A 25,946-nucleotide genomic window follows, 5' to 3' on the forward strand; every position below is an offset into this window, starting at 1 on the left:
TTTCAGCGGCGAAAGGACAAGCTGTCCATTCAGGCAGACTGCCTGTTGTGAGGTAACCGCGTAATGCTACCCAAAAAGGGCAGGGAGACGTTCATCTCGGATCTCCACAGCACATACCCGGGTATAGTAATGATGAAAGCGATAGCCAGATCCCACGTGTGGTGGCCCAGTATCGACTCTGACTTAAGAGTCCTGTGTATAGCAATGCAGCGTATGTGCTCAGTTGAGCAATGCGCCCAGAGAGGCACCACTAAGTTTGTGGTCCTGGCCCTCCAGACCATGGTCGAGGATCCAGGTCGACTATGCGGGCCCGTTTCTCGGTAAAATGTTCCTGGTGGTGGTGGATGCTTTTTCAAAATGGAATGAATGTGAAATAATGTCGGGAAGCACTGCCACCGCCACCATTGAAAGCCTGAGGGACATGTTTGCCACCCACGGCCTGCCTGACATACTGGTCAGTGACAACGGGCCATGTTTCACCAGTGCCGAATTTAAAGAATTCATGACCCGCCAAGGGATCAAACATGTCATCTCGGCCCCGTTTAAACCAGCCTCCAATGGGCAGGCAGAGCGGGCAGTACAAACAATCAACCAGAGTCTTAAACGAGTCACAGAAGGCTCACTCCAAACCTGCCTGTCCCGAGTACTGCTCAGCTACTGCACAAGACCCCACTCGCTCACAGGGGTGCCCCTGGCTGAGCTACTCATGAAAAGAACACTTAAAACCAGACTCTCGCTGGTTCACCCCAACCTGCACGATCAGGTAGAGAGCAGGCGGCAGCAACAAAATGTAAACGATGATCGCGCCACTGTGTCACGGATCTGAATGACCCTGTGTATGTGCTAAACTATGGACATGGTTCCAAGTGGATCGCGGGCACGGTGATAGCTAAAGAAGGGAGTTGGGTGTTTGTAGTCAAACTAGACAATGGACAAATTTGCAGAAAGCACCTGGACCAAACAAGGCTGCGGTTCACAGACTGCCCTGAACAACCCACAGCAGACACCACCTTTTTCGAGCCCGCAACACACACCCAAAGGATCAACGACACCACCCCGGACCAGGAAATTGAACCCATCACGCCCAACAGCCCAACAAGGCCAGGCTCACCCAGCAGTCCTGCAGGGCCAACAACATGCCAGCCCAGCGAGGGCACAGCCAATACACCAGAACAGACATCTGTACCGAGGCGGTCCACCAGGGAAAGAAAGGCTCCCGGTCGCCTCACCTTGTAAATAGTTTTCACTTTGACTTTGGGGGGGGGAGTGATGTTGTGTATTTGTAAAGCATGCACTCCCATATTCCGCCACCAGGGAGTGCATCCCCTGAAGTCCCAAGGGATCCCAGCATCCCTTGGGAGCACTGTATATAAGCCTGTTCATAAGAACATAAGAATTAGGAACAGAAGTAGGCCATCTAGCCCTTCGAGCCTGCTCCGCCATTCAACAAGATCATGGCTGATCTGGCCGTGGACTCAGCTCCACTTACCCACCCGCTCCCCGTAACCCTTAATTCCTTTATTGGTTAAAAATCTATCTATCTGTGATTTGAATACATTCAATGAGCTAGCCTCAACTGCTTCCTTGGGCAGAGAATTCCACAGATTCACAACCATCTGGGAGAAGAAATTCCTTTTCAACTCGGTTTTAAATTGGCTCCCCCGTATTTTGAAGCTGTGCCCCCTAGTTCTAGTCTCCCCGACCAGTGGAAACAACCTCTCTGCCTCACTCTGGAGTGTCTTAATAAAGACTGAGGTCACTGTTACTTTAACCTCCCTGTGTGCAGTCTCATCTGTGTTTGGAACACAATACCAGGCTTCCCCCACAAGAAAGAAGCAAAAAGCACAGCATCCCTATGTCATTGCTGGGCTGCTATATGAACCTCTTGGTTTCACAGATAGATGCTTGGGAACAAGTTGTCAATCTGGTTAGTGATATGGTATAGGGAGCTCCAAGAAAGTAAACAAAGAGAAAATACTTTAAAAAAAGTTGAATGTCGTCTTCAATAAATGATCTCGCGCTCCTCTGCACTGAGTAAAAGAACCAATGTGCAAACGAGTCATCCCTGAGCCAATCCTTGGTCTTTGCTGAGTTACCTCCGCTCAGCCAGGTAGTGCTAGAGGGCTAATAATTGACCTCTGGCTAGGGAAGGGAAAAGCAAGCCAGGGTTCCTGCTCCTAATCGCTATCTACTGACTCCCCAGTGGAAAGTGTGCCTTTGTCGACATCAAGCAAGAACAGGATCAGGCTCAGTTTTTATGCTCTCCATCATCAAAAAACATCCCAATGCTCACTGTCTAAGAAAGAACTTAAATTTATATAATGCCTTTCATAGGATATCCCAAAGCGCTTCACAGCCAATGATTTACTTCTGAATATGGTCACTGTTCTAATGTAGGCAAATACAGCAGCCAAAATACACACAGCAAGGTCCCACAAACAGCAGTGAGATAAATGAGCAGTTTTGTAGTGTTGGTTGGTCAGGTCACCAGAATTTCCCTGCTCTTCGAGTAGTGAAATTAAATCTTTTACCGAGAGGACAGACGTGGCCTCGGTTTAACATCTGATGCAAAACACAACGCCTCCGACAGTGCAGCACTCCCTCAGTACTACACCACGGAGTGTCAGCCTAGATTATATGCTCAAGTTTTTGGACTCAGAGGTGAGAGTGCTACTACTGACCTATGGCTTACACTATAAGACTCAGATATGAAGAAAGGCCACTTGGGCTACGTACTGGACGGCTCCTGGCCCCAGCAAAAGTCATCATATTCAGGAGAGAAGGGGAGAAAGATGACAAAAACAAAATGACTTCCATTTCAGGAATCCCACAACAGCATTGACAACGTAAAATACAGAAGAATTAAACGTATAGTAGGACAAGAGGCCACAGATTCAAATCAGTAAAAGGCAAACTTAGGATTGATATTAGGAAGTTCTTCATCACAGAAAGAGTGATTAACAGATAGAATGAACTCCCAGATACAGCAGTGGAGGTGAAAACCAGGTAATAATTTAAGAACAAATTGAAAGTTGCAATGGAGGGACTTCTGGATCATTCTAGAAAGATGAAATAGAATGCACCAAATGGTCTTCTTCATCCATAATTATGCTGTGATTAGCTGATCTACCTCGGTCCACTTCACCTACTGATGAAGCTTTATTTCTACTTTAAGCTGTCATCCTTGGCTCTGAGTCATTAAGGTTGTGGATTCAAGTCCCACGCCAGAGACTTTGAGCAAATAATTCAGGTTGACAGTGCAGTACTGAGGTTGTATTTTGGATGAGACATTAAACGGAGGCCCCGTCTGCCATCTCAGGTGGATATAAAAGATCCCATGGCACTATTTGAAGAAGAGCAGGGGAGTTCTTCCGGTGTCATGGCCAATATTTATCCCTCAATCAACATCACTAAAACAGATTATCTGGTCATTTATCACATTGCTGTTTGTGGGACCTTGCTGTGCACAAATTGGCTGCTGCCTTTTCCTACATTACAACAGTGACAGCACTTTATTGGCTGTAAAGTACTATTGGGCGTTCTGAAGTCGTGAAGGGAGCTATATTGCAAGTTATTTCTTTCTGCCCTGCTCGCAAACAGATTTTCCTGTTCACAGACTCCCCTCCCCCTCCACCCCATCAACCGCCTGGAACACAAACTAAATTCCTACAGCTGGCAATCTTACAAGTGCAAATTGAAAACTAATAAAAGAGGAAGTTTACAGCAGCATTAGCAGAAAGAAAATAAAGCCGTTTAGTGACTGTGACAGTTGAAGCCTCCTGCAGACAGCCCTTCGGGAGGTGTCGGCAGACTCTGCATTTTTAAAGGGAAACCGTCTTCATGAAAAAAAACGTTTGCAAACCTATTTTCCATTGTTGGGGAGTGTGTGAAGCAAGATGTGCCATTTTTATCATGTTGATGCCATGCAGAAGTGAGGAGGTGATGTGTTTTGACATAATTTATGTCATTGCGCTAAAATGTTTGCAAACAAATTTTTTTTAAAGTGTTTCTCAGATACTTATTTTTTAAATGAAGACAATGCCCCTTTAAAAAAAACCTGAAGGTGCAGTCTGCAATTATTGAAGGAATTTGAAGTTATTATTAGTTGGCTGGAAGGAATAGCCAATGCTATTCAGGTGTCATTTTCATATTTTAGCAGTACTGTACCGATCATGCTCCCACTGTTTCAGTGCTTTCATACATGATGCTAATTGTCCGCTAATCCCCAGTTCTGTAAGGTAAGGAACGCCATTCTTATGGAAAGATACAGGGAAGAATAATGTTCTGTAATATACAATAGCTGGGATCACGGGGTTCCTTAGCTCAGCCAACCTCTTAATAATACGCGGAATGGCATTTGAATAGGATCTGTTAATAAAATTGTTCGCCAATGTCTCGTCGAATTTAACAGTCACTTTTGCAACACTGATTGTTAGAAACATAGAAATTTACAGCGCAGAAGGTCATTCCGGCCCATCATATCAGTGCCGGCCGACAAAGAGCCACACAGCCCTTGGTCAGCAGCCCTAAAAGTTACATATAAACCTATGAACAATGACGGAAAGGCAAAGAGCACCCAGCCCAACCAATCCGCCTCACCACAACTGCGACACCCCTTATACTTAAACATTCTACACTCCACCCCAACCGGAGCCATGTGATCTCCTGGGAGAGGCAAAAACGAGATAAAAACCCAGGCCAATTTAGGGAGAAAAAATCTGGGAAAATTCCTCTCTGACCCATCCAGGCGATCAAAACTAGTCCAGGAGATCACCCTGGCCGTATTCTATTCCCTGCAGTATTTACCATTATATCTGCTCCGTCCAATAAAAGGTCACCCGGTCTAATCCCAATTACCAGCTCTTGGTCCGTAAGCCTGCAGGTTACTGCACTTCAAATGCCCATCCAACTATCTCTTAAAAGTGGTGAGGGTTTCTGCATCCACCACTCTTCCAGGGATCCAGAGTTCCAGTTCCCCACAACCCTCTTGCAGTATTTTTGACACATCAATGCAAAATGCATAATATATATGATGATGATATGCTATTGATACATATATAATCTAAATATGAAAGACTATATTTTCAAATACGCCGGGGAAGCCTTTAATTAAATGAGATTCTCTAGGTGAGATTTAGCGTTCAATGCATGAAAGGTCAGAAACAATGTAATTAATTTACAAACGAAAGATTACATATATAAAGAATTATCAACTTGAGTGCTACAACTGTTCGTACTCGGATATTATGGCTTATTTAGAATGCTAATATTAAATAATTAATAACCAATATGCAACGACACTTTAATGAGATAAATGGCCTTTGTATTTAAAGCAAATTAAACGAAACCGCGTTATTCTGCAATCCAACGGAAGCTAAAATTATGCGTGTAATTTAAACCCTCGAATGGTTTGAAATCGAGCACTACTCGCACTTCGACAAGGAAATAAAGCACTTTTTTCTGCCGTCGTCAAATATATATATTGCATTACAAATATACACACAATCCATTCCACATCGGAGGAAATAATTTCGATATAAACTGTAATTGCGACAAAATACTGAATGTTACTATTAAGTATCCTGAACAGTTATAGGGAACCACGGAGGAAAATACAATATTATTAATATTCATTACTAGAGAACGAACCAACTTTCGAAGTTTAAAAATACCACAGGCTGTTGTAATGTTACGTGTGAAAAACGGGTCAAAGACAAAGTGGAATATTTCACCTCCGATCTCCCGATATCTGGTGCAGAAACCGGGTGGTAAAATTCGTTTCCTCACCTGGAGTTGGACGAGTTGCCGCGGTCGCCGTGTGAATGTGCAAATTCAAGCCACCGTCCGACTCCCTGCTGGTCGCAGGCGGCGTGTGTGTTGCCCGGGGTTCAATCGACTAACATTGTCCGATTGCAAGCGTTGCTGGCGCGCGTCTCCGTCGCTTCAGCAACCGGGGAGTGCATTTGAGATGGGTTAGCGTTACCTGAGCTGGAAAGAGAGAGAGCGGGTAGAGACTGACAGCTCCGCCTGGCTGGGGGGCCAGAGGGAGAGTCTCTTGCCGTTTGTGTATATAAGGGCTGATTCATTCAGAGACAGGAGAGAGAGAAAGAGAAAGTGGGAGAGTCCCGTCTGCCAAAGGCACAGCCGCCACTCGGGCGCACACAGGCGGGAAGAAAATACAATCAACAGGGGGAGAGGCACAGCAAAGAGCAGTCGGGGGACAGGAGACACTTTCAGCAGTGATTCTGAAAAGATTAAATCCAAAGACCAAATCATGGGGAAAAGAAACAAAGCAGATCCAAACAGGGAGGCACTATAAACATTAATCCTTAGAAACTCTGGGCTGTTTTTTAATAGTCCCAAAGGCAGTTTGCAAAATGGAAGCAAGCAAGCAATACTTGCATTTACATAGCACTTTATCACATCGTCCAAAATGTCTGACTGCTTCACACAATGGATTGGTTTTCAAGTGCAGTGATTGTTCTAATGTAGACACATGGGGCGGATATCAGATAAATAACACATTCATCTATTTAATTTTAGTGCTGATGGTTAAGGGAATGCTGGTCAGGGCAATCCCCGCTCTTCTTCCAATAGTGCCATTAGGTCTTTAACTTCCATCGGAACAGGCAACCAGGACCTCAGTTTAATGTCTCATCTGAAGGAATGGTACTTCAACGATATAGCACTCTCTCATTATTGCACCAGAGTCAGCTTCGATTATAGACAAATCCTGGATAGCAACTAAGCAAAGCTTACACAAAAGACATCACACAGACCAGGGAATATTGAAGTGCTAAGGCAGTAACATAAACCTGTGCAGAAAAGAGTAATGCAGGAAAGAAGATTGTAAGAGAAAAAGCAAACAAAATAAATGTCTATATATAATAAAAGTCTTGCACAAAGTGCACACTTCCTGTCAACATAAATGTCAACATTTGGAATGGATAAAAAGCATGTTAACTGTTTTATAATGGAAAGAGCCCATCTGCCTGCCACAATGTAATTTTTCAAATTTCCATAATTTTGGCTGCTGTCTTTTACATGGCCTCCTATCCCAGCACATAGGCATCCTGATTCCTACAGGGCCACAGCCCTGCAATGCTCCTCTTCCATTAGGATAGGGCCTGCTGTCTCCTATACTTTTTTTTTGTTCACAGGATGTGGGCAACACTGCATTTGTTGCCCAGCCACAGTTGTCCTGAGAAAGTGTTGGTGGGTCTTTTCCTTGAACTGCTACAGTCCTTGTTGTATTGGAACTCCCACAATGGTGTTAGACCAAGAATTCCAAGATTTTGATCCAGTGATGATGAAGGAACAGCGATATACATCCAAGTCAGGATGGTGAGTGACTTGAAGGGGAACTTGGGAGGGATGGTGTTTCTATGATATTATTACAGCTATTCTCTTTGTAATAGAGCTCATGTGGCTGCCAGAATAAGCTTAGTTAGCTGTTGCATTGTATCCTGGAGACTCAGTTTACAGTATCAAATCATTCCTACAAATAATAACAACTTTTATTTATATAGCGCCTTTAACGTAGTAAAGCGTTCCAAAGCGCTTCACAAGTCTTACAACATGTTAGATATTGACCAAGGAGGGAAAGAAAGAAAAAGCGAGAGAAGGAAGTGTAAAAGGATGACACTAAGTTGGGTGGCAGTGTGAGCTGCGAGGAGGATGCTATGAGGCTGCAGAGTGACTTGGATAGGTTAGGTGAGTGGGCAAATGCATGGCAGATGAAGTATAATGTGGATAAATGTGAGGTTATCCACTTTGGTGGTAAAAACAGAGAGACAGACTATTATCTGAATGGTGACAGATTAGGAAAAGGGGAGGTGCATCGAGACCTGGGTGTCATGGTACATCAGTCATTGAAGGTTGGCATGCAGGTACAGCAGGCGGTTAAGAAAGCAAATGGCATGTTGGCCTTCATAGCGAGGGGATTTGAGTACAGGGGCAGAGAAGTGTTACTACAGTTGTACAGGGCCTTGGTGAGGCCACACCTGGAGTATTGTGTACAGTTTTGGTCTCCTAACTGGAGGAAGGACATTCTTGCTATTGAGGGAGTGCAGCGAAGATTCACCAGACTGATTCCCGGGATGGCGGGACTGACATGTCAAGAAAGACTGGATCAACTGGTCTTGTATTCACTGGCGTTCAGAAAAATGAGAGGGGATCTCATAGAAATGTTTAAAATTCTAACGGGTTTAGACAGGTTAGATGCAGGAAGAATGTTCCCAATGTTGGGGAAGTCCAGAACCAGGGGTCACAGTCTAAGGATAAGGGGTAAGCCATTTAGGACCGAGATGAGGAGAAACTTCTTCACCCAGTGAGTTGTGAACCTGTGGAATTCTCTACCACAGAAAGTTGTTGAGGCCAATTCACTAAATATATTCAAAAAGGAGTTAGATGTAGTCCTTACTACTAGGGGGATCAAGGGGTATGGCGAGAAAGCAGGAATGGGGTACTGAAGTTGCATGTTCAGTCATGAACTCATTGAATGGCGGTGCAGGCTCGAAGGGCCGAATAGCCTACGCCTGCACCTATTTTCTATGTTTCTAAGAGGTCAAAGGCTCGCGTCTGAAATGTTGAAATGATAATATTATTGTTTCATAATATTGCGCACTGTGCATTAAGATGTATTTCATACACTGGGGATTTAGGATTTTTCTGTAAGAAGTCAAATTTTTATCTTGTGTGGTAATGTTATTATGGTTTGTCATAAATCAGGTGAGCCCTGGGTAAAAAAAGAGACTGAACAAATATTAAGGACACATTGTTGTACAAATATTAAGGACACACTGCTGTAAGGGGATGGTAGTGTAGTGCTTATGATATCAGACATGAGTTCAAATCTCACCATAACAAGTTGTGAAATTGGGCAGTTACCAAGGGAAAAAAAAGTATCGTTCTGTAAGATTCTATTCTATTCGATGAATTTGCAATGACTGTTTTTCCTCATACTTTACCTTTGCTGGAAGAATCATAGGACGGAACATATCCATTTAGCCCCTTGAGCCATTCAATGATGATGTGTGACCTAACTCCATATACCTGTTGTTGCCCCATATCCCTTAATATCTTCGGTTAACAAAAAATTATCAATCTTAGATTTAAATTAACAACTGATCTAGCATCAACTGCTGTTTGTAGACGGGAGTTCCAAACTTCTATTACCCTTTGTGTGTAGAAGTGTTTCCTAATTTCTGGCTCTAATGATGCCCCCTAGTCCCAGACTCCCCAACCAGAGGAAATAGTTTATCTCGATCTACCCTATCTGTTCCCCTTCATATCTTGAAATCATCGATCACATCTCCCCTTAATCTTCTAAATTCCAGGGAATACAACCCTAATTTGTGTAATCTCTCCTCGTAATTTAACCCTTGGAGTCCACATTCCCAAATGCTGAAATCCCTCTCACAAAACCGCTGCTCCCGATAAACCGCCAACCCCGAGAAACTACAGCTCCCAGAATGCAACGGTACCCGTTTCCTTTAGTCCAGCGATTCTATAGGTGGTTGCCGCTGTCAATCAGAGTGGGATGCCCGGCATTTCCGGTGGCCTGCTCGAGTTTAGATCCCGCCCCTCAGTTGGAGGTTGAAATCGTTTTCGGGAAGGTGAGGCGTGCGGCCTGGATAGCGAGTCAGCGAGCGGGGGCAGGGATCCGGCCCAGACCAGACCGGGGGGCAGAGTGAGGGCCCGGTGCGGACAGGCCGGGGGGCAGAGTGAGGGCCCGGTGCGGACAGGCCGGGGGGCAGAGTGAGGGCCCGGTGCGGACAGGCCGGGATCAGTTGCCATGAATTTTTCGGAGCTGTTCAAACAGTCGAACCAGCTGTGCAGGCTGTCCCCTGACGGGAGATACTCGGTAAGTGCCTTGATCGCCACACGGTCAGCGATTGTCCTACTGTCGACATCTCTGCTTCCCTTTAAATAGCACTAATAACCACACAGATCTGTCACCTCATTCATTCAGTACTTGTTCAGTACTGTGGCTAGTACTCCAGTGTAATGCTGGGTGTGTGATATCTCCTACTCTGCCCATAACTACAAAACAGATTTTGTTTTGCCTTTCTATCTGACACTGCCAGAAAATAGATTCGTTGGTTATTCATCTCTTTACTGTTAATAGGACCTTGCCATGATGGCACGTTTGCCCAGTAATTCATTGGCTGTGAAGTGTTGTGGGACTGGAGGGGTTGCTAATGTTGTACCACTGTTGAAGAAAAGGGAGAGAGATAAACCAGGAAACAACAGGCCAGTCAGCCTAACATCAGTGGGGTGGGGGGAATTATTGGAAACTATTATCAAGGACAAAATAAACGTTCATTTGGAAAGGCATGGGTTTATCAAGGAGAGCCAGCATGGATTTATTCAGGGCAAATTGTGTCTGACTAACTTGATTGAGTTCTTTGTGTCACTGGTTATAACTTTATAAATCAGTTGGAGTATTGTGAAAATTCTGGGCACCACATTTCAGGAAAGATGTAAAGATCTTAGGGTACAGAGGAGGTTTACCAGGATGTTACTAGGAATGAGGGACTTCAGTTATGGAAAGAGGTTGAAAAAGTTGGGACTATTCTCCTTGGAACAGAGAAGGTTAAGAGGTGAGGTTTTCAAGATGAGAGGTTTTGATAGAGTAGATAGTGTGGGTCAATAATAACTAAAGGTCATAGAATCAAAATCATTGGCAAAATATCTAAAGGGAAGATGAGGACAACTTTTTTCATTGAGAGTTGTTGGGATCTGGACATCTTTATCTGAAAAGGTGGTGGAAACTGATTCCATAATAATTTTAAAAGGGAATTCGGCAGGTATTTGAGAATGAGGAGCTCGCAGGGCTATGGACAAAAAGCAGGGATGTGGGACTAAGCATGGCTGCTCTTTCAAAGAGCCAGCACAGGCACGAATGGCTGCCACCTGTGCTGTAAGTTTCTATGATTTCATGCATCAAGGATTTAAATGATGAGATATAAATGACATTTCTTTTATAATGTTGTATATCACTGGTGCTGGTAGTAGCAGTACCAGCAATTTGAGGTGGACTGCAGTGCCACCAATGCCCTTGATAAACTGAGTAATAGCACTGATGCTCATTTTGGTTTAAAATGTTGATCTGTTGTTAAACTTCTTGATCCGAAACACTATTCCATTTCTTTAATTTGGTTTGTGTTGTGTCTCATTTCTCAAAATCATTTAAACTTAATGGTTGCTTAGTATTGATGGTCCTAATGCCATTGAAGGTAAGTGAGCCAGTGTTGGAGCTGGTATTGATTATCCAATATCTCTGAATATATAGTAGCTGAATAAAATATCTATATTCCCTGTTACAATTGTGTATCATATGGGAACTCTGTGCTGTGTGATATGGCTATGAGTATTTGTTTTTCCATAGCAAGTCTTGTGTGATTCAGGAATCTCATTGGGTATTCGTTCTTTCAATCCCCTTTTTTTTTGCCCTATTGCTGTTTTCCAAATTAAATTGATGAACATAGTTTCACTGATCTGGAGAGACTGCCTGGTTTAAAGAATGTGCATGTCTGGAAGGGTCACAAAAGTCATCAGATTTCTGTATTTGCTGACTTAATAGCATGTTTATTTTCTGTTGCTTTACACCAATAAAATCTTTTTGCAATGAGAGCACGGTTTTCCTTTTGAAAAGCTGACAGACTTTTGAAAATTAGGACAAGTGTCTGTAACTATCAATATTTGCAGATGGTCAGCCACACAGTCAAGATGGAAACTTTGTTACATGACATAGAAACATAGAAAATAGGTGCAGGAGTAGGCCATTCGGTCCTTCGAGCCTGCACCGCCATTCAGTGAGTTATTGGCTGAACATGCAACTTCAGTACCCCATTCCTGCTTTCTCGCCATACCCTTTGATCCCCCTAGTAGTAAGGACTACATCTAACTCCTTTTTGAATATATTTAGTGAATTGGCCTCAATAACTTTCTGTTAGAGAATTCCACAAGTTCACCACTCTCTGGGTGAAGAAGTTTCTCCTCATCTCGGTCCTAAATGGCTTACCCCTTATCCTTAGACTGTGACCCCTGGTTCTGGACTTCCCCAACATTGGGAACATTCTTCCTGCATCTAACCTGTCTAAACCCATTAGAATTTTAAACATTTCTATGAGATCCCCTCTCATTCTTCTGAACTCCAGTGAATACAAGCCCAGTTGATCCAGTCTTTCTTGATATGTCAGTCCCGCCATCTCGGGATTCAGTCCGGTGAACCTTCGCTGCACTCCCTCAATAGCAAGAATGTCCTTCCTCAAGTTAGGAGACCAAAACTGTACACAATACTCCAGGTGTGGCCTCACCAAGGCCCTGTACAACTGTAGTAACATCTCACTGCCCCTGTACTTAAATCCCCTCGCTATGAAGGCCAACATGCCATTTGCTTTCTTAACCGCCTGCTGTACCTGCATGCCAACCTTCAATGACTGATGTACCATGACACCCAGGTCTCGTTGCACCTCCCCTTTTCCTAATCTGTCACCATTCAGATAATAGTCTGTCTCTCTGTTTTTACCACCAAAGTGGATAACCTCACATTTATCCACATTATACTTCATCTGCCATGCATTTGCCCACTCACCTAACCTATCCAAGTCACTCTGCAGCCTCATAGCATCCTCCTCGCAGCTCACAGTGCCACCCAACTTAGTGTCATCCGCAAATTTGGAGATACTACATTTAATCCCTTCGTCTAAATCATTAATGTACAATGTAAACAGCTGGGGCCCCAGCACAGAACCTTGCGGTACCCCACTAGTCACTGCCTGCCATTCTGAAAAGTACCCATTTTCTCCTACTCTTTGCTTCCTGTCTGCCAACCAGTTCTCAATCCACGTCAGCACACTACCCCCAATCCCATGTGCTTTAACTTTGCACACATGCTGCATAAATTTAATTTTTTTTTAATAGTTAAAGGGTCGTACACTCAAATTTTAAAACAAATAAGGCGTTCTAGTCCTTTTTAACTTGGAAGGGAGGTTATCATCCCCCTTCTCCCACCGCCGCTTGCAGGCAGGTTTTATGCATAGATCGGCGATATGAAAGGACAATGTACTCCCACAGAATCTCATCTTAAAGAGTGGAGGTAATATCTTTTAGTCTAGGGCCAACAAGACTAAATAACCAGTCCAAGTAGTGTATTAAATATTTTTTTGAGGGGGGGGAAATCAAACTATCAATTATTAAAAAAAAAAACAAATTTAAGTTTTGGAGAGTTAATGTATTTCATCTTTTTGTGCAGGCCGTTTGCGCCCAATACCGACTGGTAGTCCGTGATGTGCAGACCTTGCAGGTCCTGCACCTGTACACGTGTTTGGACCAGATTCAATATGTCGAATGGTCCGCAGACTCTCTCTTCATCTTGTGTGCCATGTACAAACGTGGACTCATACAGGTAACATGTATATGTGTGTGAGTATTTTTCTTTCTTAAGAATGCCTTTCACTGCCATTCATTTTACTTCAACAGGAAAATTAGTATTGTCCACTCCAGTACACGTCTGCATTTAGCTAATGGGAGGCCTGCTGCTGAGCACTGAGAACATAAGAAATAGGAGCAGGAGTAGGCCATACGGCCCGTTGAGCCTGCTCCGCCATCTAATACGATCATGGACTCGGGTCCACTTCCCTGCCCGCTCCCCATAACCCCTTATTCCCTTATCAGTTAAGAAACTGCCTATCTCTGACTTAAATCCATTCAATGTCCCAGCTTCCACAGCACCCTGAGGCAGTGAATTCCACAGATTTACAACCCTCTGAGAGAAGAAATTCCTCCTCATTTCAGTTTTAAATGGGTGGCCCCTTATTCTAAGATCATGCCCTCTAGTTCTTGTCTCCCTACCAGTGGAAACATTCACTCTGTCAAGCCTCCTCATAACCTTATACGTTTCGATAAGATCACCTCTCATTCTTCTGAATTCCAATGAATAGAGGCCCAACTTACTTAACCTTTCCTCGTAAGTCAACCCCCTTATCTCCAGAATCAACCTAGTGAACCTTCTCTGAACTGCCTCCAAAGCAAGTATATCCTTTCTTAAATATGGAAACCAAAACTGTACACAGTATTCCAGGTGTGGCCTCACCAATACCCTGTATAACTGTAGCAAGACTTCCTTGCTTTTATACTCCATCCCCTTTGCAATAAAGGCCAAGATTCCATTGGCTTTCCTGATCACTTGCTGTATCCGCATACTAACATTTTGTGTTTCATGCACAAGTACCCCCAGGTCCTGCTGTACTGCAGCACTTTGCAATCTTTCTCCCATTTAAATAATAACTTGCTCTTTGATTTATTCTTCAAAAGTGCATAACCTCACACTTTCCAACATTATACTCCACCTGCCAAATTTTTGCCCACTCACTTAGCCTGTCTATGTCCTTTTGCAGATTTTGTCTGTTCTCCTCACAAATTGCTTTTCCTCCTATCTTTGTATCGTCAGCAAACTTGGCTATGTTACACTCGGTCCCTTCTTCCAAGTCATTAATATAGATTGTAAATAGTTGGGGTCCCAGCACTGATCCCTGCGGCACCCTACTTGTTACTGATTGCCAACACAAGAATGAACTATTTATCCCGACTCTATAGGAATCAGAAAGGGTCATTCAACCCATGTGTGCGCATGACCCAGTCTGAATATTTTCCATTTCTTTCCTACTCTGTGGTGTATTTAGTGAACCAGTGGAATGTGACTATTTTAGTCATTACATTAGCTTAAACCAACACGTAGGTGTGAACAATACATTTAATTGCCTTGGGACATTTTTCTATGTTAAAAATGTATATAAATGTAAGTTTTTGTTGTGTACTGCTCATTTTAGATGAGTTATATTTCACCATTTTTGCACCATAAAAAAGGAGTTAGTTAGGACAAATGGTTGACTTATTGTAAATTAGTGAGGATTGTTGTCAGTAGAATACTTGCACCAAGGACCCACATCTGGTGCTTTCTCTCGCTGTCAAGAACTATGTGAAAGCAGTTCAGAGTCTAATAATTTGGGGGAAGGAGCACTTGATTAATTTTTGCCCATTGTTTTATGGTGTTAGCCTTGGTTCAGTGGTAGCACTCTCCTTCTGAATCAGAAGGTTGTGATGTTCAAGTTCCACTCCAGAGACTTGAACCCATAATCTATGCTGACCCTGAGGGGGTGCTGCACTGTTTGAGGTATCATATTTTGCATGAGACATTAAACTGAGTAATAGCACTGTTAGATGGACAGATCCCATGGCACTATTTGAAGAAGAGTAAGAGCGTTCTCCTTGATTTCCTGGTCCATGTTTATCCCTCAACCAACATAATTTAAACAAATTATCTAGTCATTATCCCATTGTTGTTTGTCGGACCTTGCTGTCTGAAAATTGGCTGCCGCGTTTCCTACATTACAACAGCGACTACGCTTCAAAAAGTACTTCATTGGCTGTGACGTGCTTTGAGATGTTTTAAGGTTGTGAAAGATGTTATATAAATGCAAGTTCATTTGTTCTTGTTTTATTGGCCTGATAGTTAATCCAACTCACTTGAACCAATCATTGCTTCAGCTAGATAATGCTTACCTTGCACAGTCAGTGGCAAGTCATTGTGCACGTCAGTATGTGCCATGTCTTCTATATGGCTGCACACGCAAAGTGGAGCTTTGAAGGACACTTGAGCCTGATGTTTTGGGCGAGTATTGCTTTTCGTATGCACATTATAGCTACCTACTGGATCTAGATAAAACTATTCAGAAATTCTCCCCCTTCCTTATGCTTTGGAATGTCTCTAACTTGCACTCCAGCTCAATGACTCTGAGCCGGATTGACTGACGGCAGAGACACTTCCTGCAGATGTGGGAATCTGGAATCTCGCTGTCCACAAACTCCCATATACCTGCCATCTCTAGTATTTTATTTATTTGCTTTTCGATAGCCTGAATTAAAATTAGGTAGATTACTTTTGTTTTTTAAAAAAGCAATTATTTATTTATTATTTATACGTCGGATTTTAATTTAATGAAAATTCAGCACCCTTTAATGTTAGTACCCTCTATTTAGTTCATTTTAATTTTGTCCCCTTAGACCGGAATAATTAATAAATTGTACACTTGACTTGTTTAGAAAATAAATTAATCACTTAGCTGTAGTTCCTCGGGCTCCACCACTCCTCAGACGTCACTTTTTCAAATTTAGAATTTTGCTTTAGATTCTTCCCTGCGTCACAGAGAGACTACTCCTCTCGGCTGCTTCTCCCACTCTTTATATATCTGAGGCTGAACGAGACTGTTTGCAACCCTGGTGTCATATTTGACCCCGCGATGAGCTTCCGACCACATATCCGCGGCATCAAGAAGACTGCCTATTTCCACTTCCGTTACATTGCTCGACTCCACCCCTGCCTCAGCTCATCTGCTACTGAAATCCTCATCCATGCCTTTGTTACCTCTAGACTTGACTATTCCAATACACTCCTGGCTGGCCTCCCATCTTCCACCCTCCATAAACTTAAGGCCATCCAAAACTCTGCTGGCCGTATCCTAGCTTGCACCAAGTCCCGTTCAACCATCACCCCTGTTCTAGCTGACTTACACTGGCTCCCGCTAAAGCAACACATTCATTTCAAAATTATTATTCTTGTTTTCAAATCCCTCACCCTTCCTTTTCTTTGTAACCTCCTACAACCTGCCGAGGTATCAGTGCTCCTCTAATTCTGGCCTCTAGTGAATTCCCAATTTTAATGTTTTAATCGCTGCACCATCAGTGGCCGTGCCTTCAGCTGTCAAGACCCTAAGCTCTGGAATTCCCTCCCTAAACCTCTCCGCCTCTCTTCCTTTCTTTCCTTCTTTAAAGCGCTCCTGAAAACCTTTTGGTCATCTGTCCTAATGTCAAATTTTGTTTGATTATACTCCTGTGAAGCGCCTTGGAATGTGTTACTACTTTAAAGATGCTATTTAAATATACGTTGTTGTAGCAATGAAAATTGGAAGGGAATATTTCATGCATGGATAACTACAAGAAGCAATTTTACTTCTGATGTAAATTACAAGTAACGTTTTTTTTAACGTTTGCATGGAGACAGGGAGTTGACAACCTCGTGTGGGAAGAGTAGAAAACTGGAGTGGGGAGTTACCTCAAAATCAAGGTTAAAATCAGCAGCATGTTAGTACCCCAAATTTTCAGTGTCAGAAAGTAATAGGTTATAATTTTGTGCCAATGATGCTAAAGCTGTGGCCATCAGGGAGGGATTTTTTTTTAAACCAGAGTGGGATAGAAAATGTCTAGGTGGGCAAATTCTTTGCACCTCTTAGCACTGAAAATGGACCGAAACAAATTAGCTCCCCATTCACTAATGCATTAAGATGGGGAAGCTTGTTAATTGCCCAGCTTCCACTTTGTGTCTCCTTGCTATCCATCCACATTGATGTCATGGTAGGGCATAACATAAGAACATACAAATTAGGAGCAGGAGAAGGCCATACGGTCCCACGAGCCTGCTCTGCCTTTCAGTAAGATCGTGGCTGATCATCGACCTCAACTCCACTTCGTTGCCATATCCCTTAATTCCTCTGGAATCCAAAAATCTATCGATCTCATCCTTGAATATACTCGCCGACTGAGCATCCACAGCACTTTGGGGAAGAGAATTCCGTAGATTCACAACCCTCTGTGTGAAGGAATTCCTTCTCATCTCAGTCTTAAAAGGCCAGCCCCTTATCCTGAGACTATGCCCCCTAGTTCTAGAATTTCCAGCCATGGGAAACGATCTCTCAGCATCTTCTGCTCACTGACCTAAATGAGCACAAAATCTAGTCCTGCAGCGTCATGTGGAAAATCAGGTTTCCATTCTCGGTAACATTTTATAGTTTATCATCAATACGCTTTGCCACTGCTTCACTTAAAATCCTAGCTGAAGAAGTTACACATGCGCGGAGGCGATCGTAGTTAGAACATTTTGTAGTTACTGGATACTCGTAATAAAATCAATAGATTAATATGTAACATTTAATGTGCTAAGTTGATCTGTTTACATGTTTATCAAGTGTGCCATCAATTCGGCAATGTTCTGATGTGAGCATCTCTGCAGTTGAGCAGAATTAAAAATGTTTCAGAACAGAAATGTTATGAGAAGTTTTTAAATATAATGTATATTGTATTAAAATGCAAATTTAGGGAGAAATTGCAGCTTCAAGCAAACCCGAACAATAATCTAACTTTATTGATCTTTTTAGGAGAGAGTAACTTTTATTTTTACACTGTATATCATTTGTCTTTTTCTAACTTGCACTTTTTTCTTCCCTTTACCAACCACTCCCTCCCCCATCCATCCCTTAGACCTGTACTGGGGTACAGTTCCACAGGTACTGGCAATGCTCTGCTGTCTCACGCAAGTGGTCATTCTTTGTGTGTGAGGCTTGACAGTAGTTGTTAGACTATTCAGCTAACTCAGTAAAGACAAGGGACCTAACCTGGGGCGTTTGCAGTCATTATGCCACAGTTCTACATCAGATAGTGAATTTATACACTAGGCAGCTCAGTTGTTGTAATTTTCTTGAAATTATCGCTGTGAATATTATAAAATACAGTGCGAGAAATGCATACAACACAGGATTTTAAATTTTTTTAATAAATTGCAGATATGTGATTTTGTCAGACTTGATTTTTGGAACAGAAATGGTATCACCAGGCAGTCCTTTGCGAGTTGCAAGTGTTCTTTGGAACAGCTGCTGTAATGTGGGTTTTACATTTTAAATCGCTGATGTATTGCAGAATTTGCAACTTCTGCCTAAAAGAAGTTACTGCACAATTGGGGTGGGGGGGAATTGACTGCTCACGCTGATCAGTTTTGTACTCCGCAGCTACCTTGTATGTGCATTTCAAGCCACATTTTGGGTATTAATTAAGTTTTTAAAGTTTAGATAATTATCATCCACAAATGAATGCACCATATTCATCATTGAGTGACAACCCCACACACAAGTTTATTTGCCTGTTGGCCAAAGTGAGTAAAATTTAGAATTATCAACATTCTACTGCAAATCATGATATGAAGAAAGGCATAATAGGTAAGGATGCCATTACCTTTGCAGAGGTATCCAACGCCAGTCTTTCATGGTCCAGCTTGTTGTCTTCTAAAATGTTCTGTGGTTTTAAATGTTGGTTGAATAGCTCTTCTCTATCTCTCTCGAACGGACTGATGGGAGCTGCCTGTTTTATGACAGATTGTTTGCGTAGTCTGAGAACATATTTAACTTTTCTAAAAACAGGTCTGGTCCTTGGAGCAGCCTGATTGGCACTGCAAGATTGACGAGGGATCGGCTGGGTTAGTGGCCTCGCGCTGGAGTCCAGACGGACGTCACATTCTCAACACTACAGAGTTCCATGTAAGTGAGGTTAACGCCCCCCAAAGCAAAGCATCAACTGTTGCTGTCTGTAGTCTTGTGCTGAAATAGAATTTAAAGCTTAGCAGTTGTTTGACTACCACTTGCTCTGCTTGTGTTACACAATATCATATGGGTGCGAGGGAGTTAAAAGGCTGCTGTACAGTGACGGTATTCAGATACCACAATAAACTGATAAAGTAGCTTGAACTGTCAAGTGTCCTGGATCCTAAAATATGTATGGGACTTTGTAAAGCAAGTTGCTTTCTCAATGGTGTGATAAGTTTTGGAAAAGCATATAAAGTACAACACTGCAGGGTGTCTTTAGTAATAGATATTTTTAAAATATTCTGCTTTATTCTAATATCATTGAAATTTGGTCTCTCATTGAAGTGGCATGGACATGATGGGCCAAATGGCCTCCTTGTGTCGTAATTTTCTATGATTCTAAGTATAAGGCATGTGGTGTAACCACAGTTATTTTTTTAAGTTGTAAGATCTAATTGTGGGTACCTGCTGTCGAGGAGTTTGAGTGCTACTTTCAGTGCCAAATCAAGTGCTGCTTTATATACAATAAGGAATAATACAAAGTAGAAGTGTGTTTCCAGTGCTCTCCTGGCCAGCCGCCCATTCTCCAGCATTCATAAACTTCAGCCCATCCAGAATTCTGATGCCCGTATTCTATCCTGGACCAAGTCCCACTCACCCATGAGCACTGTCCTCGCTGACCTATGTTGTCTCCTGGTCCCCCAATGCCTCATTTAAAATTTTCATCCCTTTGTGCCTTTACCATTCCCTATCTTTATAGACTGGAGAAAGTTATAATCACCCCTTCACCCAAAACTCTCCATTCCTCCGTCTCAGTTCCTGTTGTGCACACTCCCTTTGCTCACCATTGGTGATTCCTTCCCTTAACACATCCACCCCATCTCCTCTCTCTTTTTAAGACTGCCCTTAAAACCCACTTCTTTGACCAAGTTTTTGGTCATCCACCTAATATTTCCTCCTTTGGGGGAGGTTTTCTCAATGTCAAATCTGCAGTATAAATGTGGAAGCTGTCGTCGTTCTGGGAAACTACATATCGAGAAATTTAGACGTTTTAAATAAGATCAAAGGTAGGTTGGAGGTACCATCCTGACCCAGTCTACATGTATATGTGCACTTTCCAACTTTGCTTGCTGGGACCCTGGTTGATTATTCCCTCCCCATGTCCTGAATCATTGAAGCTGATAGCACCTATCCTGGCATGTTGACTGAGATCAGTTAACTTGGCACAGATCAGATCCTGTACCATGCTGGCTGGTGCAATTGTTCATGAGCAATCCGAGAGCCTGCAATTGCTGTATTTATGGATATCTATGCAGATTCATTCTAATTTGAAGTGTTCTGGAAGGGAAAATCCAAAAGCACATTCCCCCTGTGAGGGCTACATTGTGTTCAGTTACTGTGTTTTTAAAACACACAGTACCCAGTGTGTTGATGAACTTGTCAGTTCCATAGGTCTCTTCCTTCTAATCTGTTTACTGGGTCTAGTCTGAAAAAGACGAAGTGCACACTTTGAGGGTTAAATTCCACCAAACAGCCCTTGTTCCCTTCCAATGCACTTTGTTAAATGAAAGGAGGAGATGGGAGGGTGGAGTATTAAATTTTACCTTTTTGATTAAAAAAGGATTAGAAAACTCTGATGACCCTTTTTACAGCTGCTCTGCCTCAGGAATGACAAAGCCCACTTGAACATTTCAAACTAAAATCTGCTACAGGTATTCACAAATTGCATTCAGTACAGATTTTCAGATTGTTTCTGCTCTAATACTATATCATTTATTTGTTTTCTCTTGAGGGCAGCTGAGCAGGCAGGCAGCTTGCTTTGGCAATGCTACTTTTCAGCTAAGTGCAAGGTTGTGTATGATAGTTGAGACAAGGAGTGGATCTTTCCTTTTTAGATTACCATCCTCTTGTGGAGGAATAACTTTAGCTTCAGTCTGTACCCAAGTTTTCTCTACAAGTAATCGTCCCTGTATACAAGTAGGGGCTACATAAGCTTAAAATGTACCAACAGCATCAGATTTGTATTTTATCTTGCAAATTTACAGCTATGATCAACATCAGTGTAATAAATGGTTTGTTCTGTCACTGATCTCTTGTCTGGTTTGGGTACTACTAATTCCTGCACACAAACCCAACCAACACGAGTATTACTGGAGGAACTTTATTTCAAAATGGTGCAGTCGGCATCGTGCTTCCAAGGCATCTGATTTATGATGTCTTTTTGTAGAGTTTGTTTTAATTATGTTGCAATTTGAGATTTAATCAGAGCCCCGAATGGGTAAGTCATGCGTGTTACTCACTAAATTGTGATGACTTCAGTCATGTGATTCTTAGAATCTCCGAAGCAAGCTGACAGACTGTTGTATGACTGAGGTTATCATGGTTCACAAATGTTGCCAATGCAGAGGAATCATTGATCCTCACTGATTAAGTGCTTTGAATGATGTGTAAAACGAGCTTTTCTACCCTCTTCACAATTTGTAAATGATGCAGCATTTAGGCACATTCCAGAAAATTTTGAACAATGTTTTATGATCATGTAGTCTGCTCTGTTATTGTTTGCAGGAATCAAATTGTGCCAGTCCTCGAAGTGTACAGTGTGCAGGAATTTTTTTTTTGCTTCTGTCAGACTGTTGAATGGATTTAGGCAGGGTGCCAGGGAAGTTGTCTATCTTATGACCTAGAGTAGGCTGAGTCGCAAACAGGTGCTCTTAGCAAGTCTTTAGTGTAACTGTTTTCCGAAAACGTGGGCCGCAACGTCCTGATGCATGTGGTGTGAAATTCTTCCAGCTGGTGGGGTTTGGAGGCAGTGTGTCTGCTGTAGCCTGTACTTGCTTTGACCTCCCGCATCTAGACTCGCTGAAGTGGTATTGGCATGTGCGTCAGAATAAAGCCCTGTGCTTATTTTATGACATTAGCTCCGTTTGAGATGTAGGTAGAGTACAGGGACCCTAGTGTTTGGTAATTTAGACAACCCCAGCTTTTTTCCTTTTGAACCCCTCACATACTCTCACTATTTCAGAGCTATTGGAAACGCTCCACATAAACCCATGCTCAAGGTAGGTATTGTGTGACGTTTGCAGAACTTTGCATGTAGTACTCATGTACTGCTTTTGTACCATACTTGGCTTTAATAAATGATGAAACTGGATTTTCTTCAGAATATAAATTGACCTGAAAATGATCAGTAATGCTGTGCCCCTTGAATTCACACACACATTCCTGTTATATGGGAAAGGGGTAACACCTCTAAAACATTCAATGGGGCTCCATAGCTAAATAAATAGCTTCGAACAGATCTGTGTCTCTTGTTTTCCATGCTTGATTTTCACGCTTTGTTTTTGCAGGATCAAACAGTAGTTAGGAACATTCTTTTTAGACTGTTAAAACATGCACTAATTGAATAATTTGATTATAATATTCTCAGTTTATCAGACTCTAGGAAATACCCTGGCCCTCAGGTCTGGTGTGTATAGGAGAGTGGGGTGAGGGTAGATGGGGCTGTTGGTTGTGTTGTAAGCTGTTGGTCCTATGGTGCTGTACTTACAATGGTGTCACCAATGGCCAGTTCAGATAGCATTGATGGTGAGATGAATGCCTTGGGGAGAACTGAGATGGGGACAAGTGGAGGAAGTCTTAACTGGAATGCATATACTTCCTGTTTTCTCTGGCCCACCCCATTCTCAGTCTTGCAAGTGCAATAAGCTTTCTGTGTGGATACATGTAGACCGTGGAATGTATTCACTGTACTTTGGATTAGTCATGCACACTCTTGCTGGTCCTTTCGGATGTCTCCGTCACTGACTTCGTCTCTCTTTCTCTGTCTGTCTCTTTTTCTCGTCTCACTCTCACACGCAGACACACATGCGTTTTATCGTCTTTTTTTTGGTTTAGTGGCCTCGTATTCCGAGCCCTGTTGTGACCTTTTCTATAATTGCATTTGAAGTCCAATTATATTCCGTACACTGGAATATCGAATGCAAGCTAGTGAGTTTCACCTTTTCTTTGGTCTTCATGACTTTATAATTCTGGGTGGTATTTTGCTTTGAAATGTTCAGCTTGTGTTTTAGTTGTAGTAAGGAGATATCCTGTTTAGAATGATGCAATTGAAAATGGTGATTCATGTCTGAAAATATGCAGATTGTCCCCTCTCTACTGTATTCTAAAACGAGCATCACATAGACGGTATTCCGAGGATCTTGCATCCAGTTAGAGCCGACTGGTCTGTGACTATCAGTTTATTTTAGTCCACCTCCTAATAATTGTCTGAACTTCTTTGTGGCGTGTGTGATTTGTCTGACAGGCAAATACACATTGTCTAATAAACTCCCTTCAGAGCTGCATCACTACCTTGCAATAAGAACTGTGCACAAAAATCACAATTCTGAGTTCTCTACTGTCTGTCCTGTCCCCACCATTTGAAACACGTGTGTGAGGCATTTTAAATGGGGTGATATTGTAAACCTGGGCAATGACGCCAGAATTGTTTTTATTTGAAGATATTTCACTAGATTGAGGGTTTAAGATCCACAGATGCTCCCTGAAAAGTGTATGATAACTGTAAAATATGAAATAAAGCCCTCTTGGGTGGATGTAAAAGATCCCAGGGCACTATTTGAACAACAGGAGAGAAGTTCCCTTGTGTCCTAGCCAACATTTATTCCTCAATCAGCACCAAAAATAGATCTGTTCATTTATTTTAATTGCTGTTTGTGGGACCTTGCTGTGTGCAAATTAGCTGCCACATTTCCCACATTACAATTGTGACTACAATTCAAAAGGTATTTCATTTTTTCTGTAGCATTTTGGGACATCCTGAAGTCGTGAAAGGATCTACATCAATGCAATTTTTTTTCAGAACCTGTAATTTTGCATCCTTGCTTGGATAGACACTGGGAAGGTGGGGTTGAGCTCAGACAAAAAGAGGTACTGTACCATAACTGCTTTTTCTTAATACTAAAATTTAATTTAAAAAACACAGGAAATTTTCACCAAACTTGTATGGAGATATTGATTTGATTTATTTTCTCTCCCCCTGCATAGGAACACTGAGATCGGCTAACTTAGTATGAATCTGGGAAGGTGGTGTGTATGGCTGGGTGCTGCAATATGCGGTGTATTTACCTAATATGAACCTTTATTCCTGTTCGGGGGAGGGGGAAATCAGCTGGTTATTTCCTTGTCTCACAGGATTCTGGTTATTATAGCCCTTAGCCCTCATAGTCCAGTAAGTATTGAAGAGATTATGGAAGAGCTTCCTGTGTGTAAATTCATTGTGATGGAATTAAGTATCGTTGTGATAGAAACTTGCAGAAGGAGGGAGAACTGGCGAGCAAGTCATTCTGGGATAACCTGACTTCGCTACCAGGAACTGGCTACAGATGCTCAAGGGTGTGGGGAAAGGTTTCTGCTGCCTGTTTGATCAATTGGCAGTGGTGAGAGAGGGGATAGAAAACAATGTTTATGTTCTCCTTATTTGGATGGCTGTGCTCTGTATGCAGTGAAGGACTCAGTGTTAAATATTAACTATCTTTTGAAATATATGGCCCTTTTTGCCATTTTATTGACTTTTATTTGTTCCATCCCTCTTAGAAGGTACATACTCCTGTTGGGGGATGCTTCCAACAGTGCTAGGCATGTTAGTATTTTACCTAGTTGCTAATGTTCATTTTTGGACCTAGACACTGAGTGCTTGGCAGGGGGGGGCTGCTAAGCCAAGCCTGATCCTGTCCTCACCTTGCACGCATTCATGTTCCAGCAAGCACCTCTACTGCCAGTCGGGCTGAGATCTAATTCAGCCAAAGCCGAGGACTGAACCATGCACCTTCTACGAACATACAAAATTGACCAGCAGGAAACGGGCAAGGTGGTCCATCGAACCGACCCCACACCACGATGGTTGGAGCAACATAACTATAGACACCTACCTCCTCCCGCAGCCATGTAATAATTGCCATGTAATTCCAGTCTGTGTTTGCCTGTTTAAATACTGACTTACCAACTGAGCCATCGGAGAAACCTTATGTTTAATATTGTACAATTAGAGCATTACTTTCAGCATTGCAATGGAACAAAATTAACTTCTAGAATACCTTATTGGTATACCCTATACGCTCTTGGGATCTTTCAAAATTGAAACAAATTTGCAGTAGAAAGGTGATTGATTCTGGATGTGATTCCTATCTTCATTCAAATGCTTTCTGTTGTGGAATGTGTACTGAATAATCCTGCAAAATCCCGTGTTGACAGACATGGCTATGAAAAGAGCCCCTCTGACCGAGCAGAGTCTGCATTCAAATTGAAGGCTATTTGAGCTGGTATTTTTTTATTGTTGTTTTGTACAGTGATGGTTACCAACACTGCACCTGTTGAAATGTTTCTCCAACCAGCCCTGGAGTACGATTAGCCAACTGACGTTTTTTACAGATGGTGCGAAACCAGATTTTTATTTAGAGTTTTTGAAAGTTACAAGCTCAAAATGAGCAAGTCCGACTTGTGTGAATGTTTGATTTGGCTAAAGAGGGAGAATTT

The 25,946-nt window shown here is 42.4% G+C and overlaps 1 protein-coding gene across 2 annotated transcripts in view; it reads left to right on the plus strand.

Moving 5' to 3' along the window:
• wrap73 (WD repeat containing, antisense to TP73) overlaps positions 1-25,946 on the plus strand; it is a 152,164-nt gene that overhangs the window by 96,665 nt on the left and 29,553 nt on the right. Inside the window, exons 1-3 of one of the 2 annotated variants that reach the window (XM_070860466.1) lie at positions 9,595-9,865; positions 13,262-13,414; positions 19,254-19,370. In XM_070860466.1, the coding sequence (XP_070716567.1) occupies positions 9,797-9,865; positions 13,262-13,414; positions 19,254-19,370 (339 nt within the window). In that variant the 5' untranslated portion in view covers positions 9,595-9,796. Of the gene's footprint in view, positions 1-9,594; positions 9,866-13,261; positions 13,415-19,253; positions 19,371-25,946 lie in introns of those variants that run through there. The other variant, XM_070860467.1, reaches the window with a different exon arrangement.

The sequence above is a fragment of the Pristiophorus japonicus genome, chromosome 18 (genome assembly GCF_044704955.1).
Source record: "Pristiophorus japonicus isolate sPriJap1 chromosome 18, sPriJap1.hap1, whole genome shotgun sequence".
Classification (NCBI taxonomy): Eukaryota; Metazoa; Chordata; class Chondrichthyes; family Pristiophoridae; genus Pristiophorus; species Pristiophorus japonicus.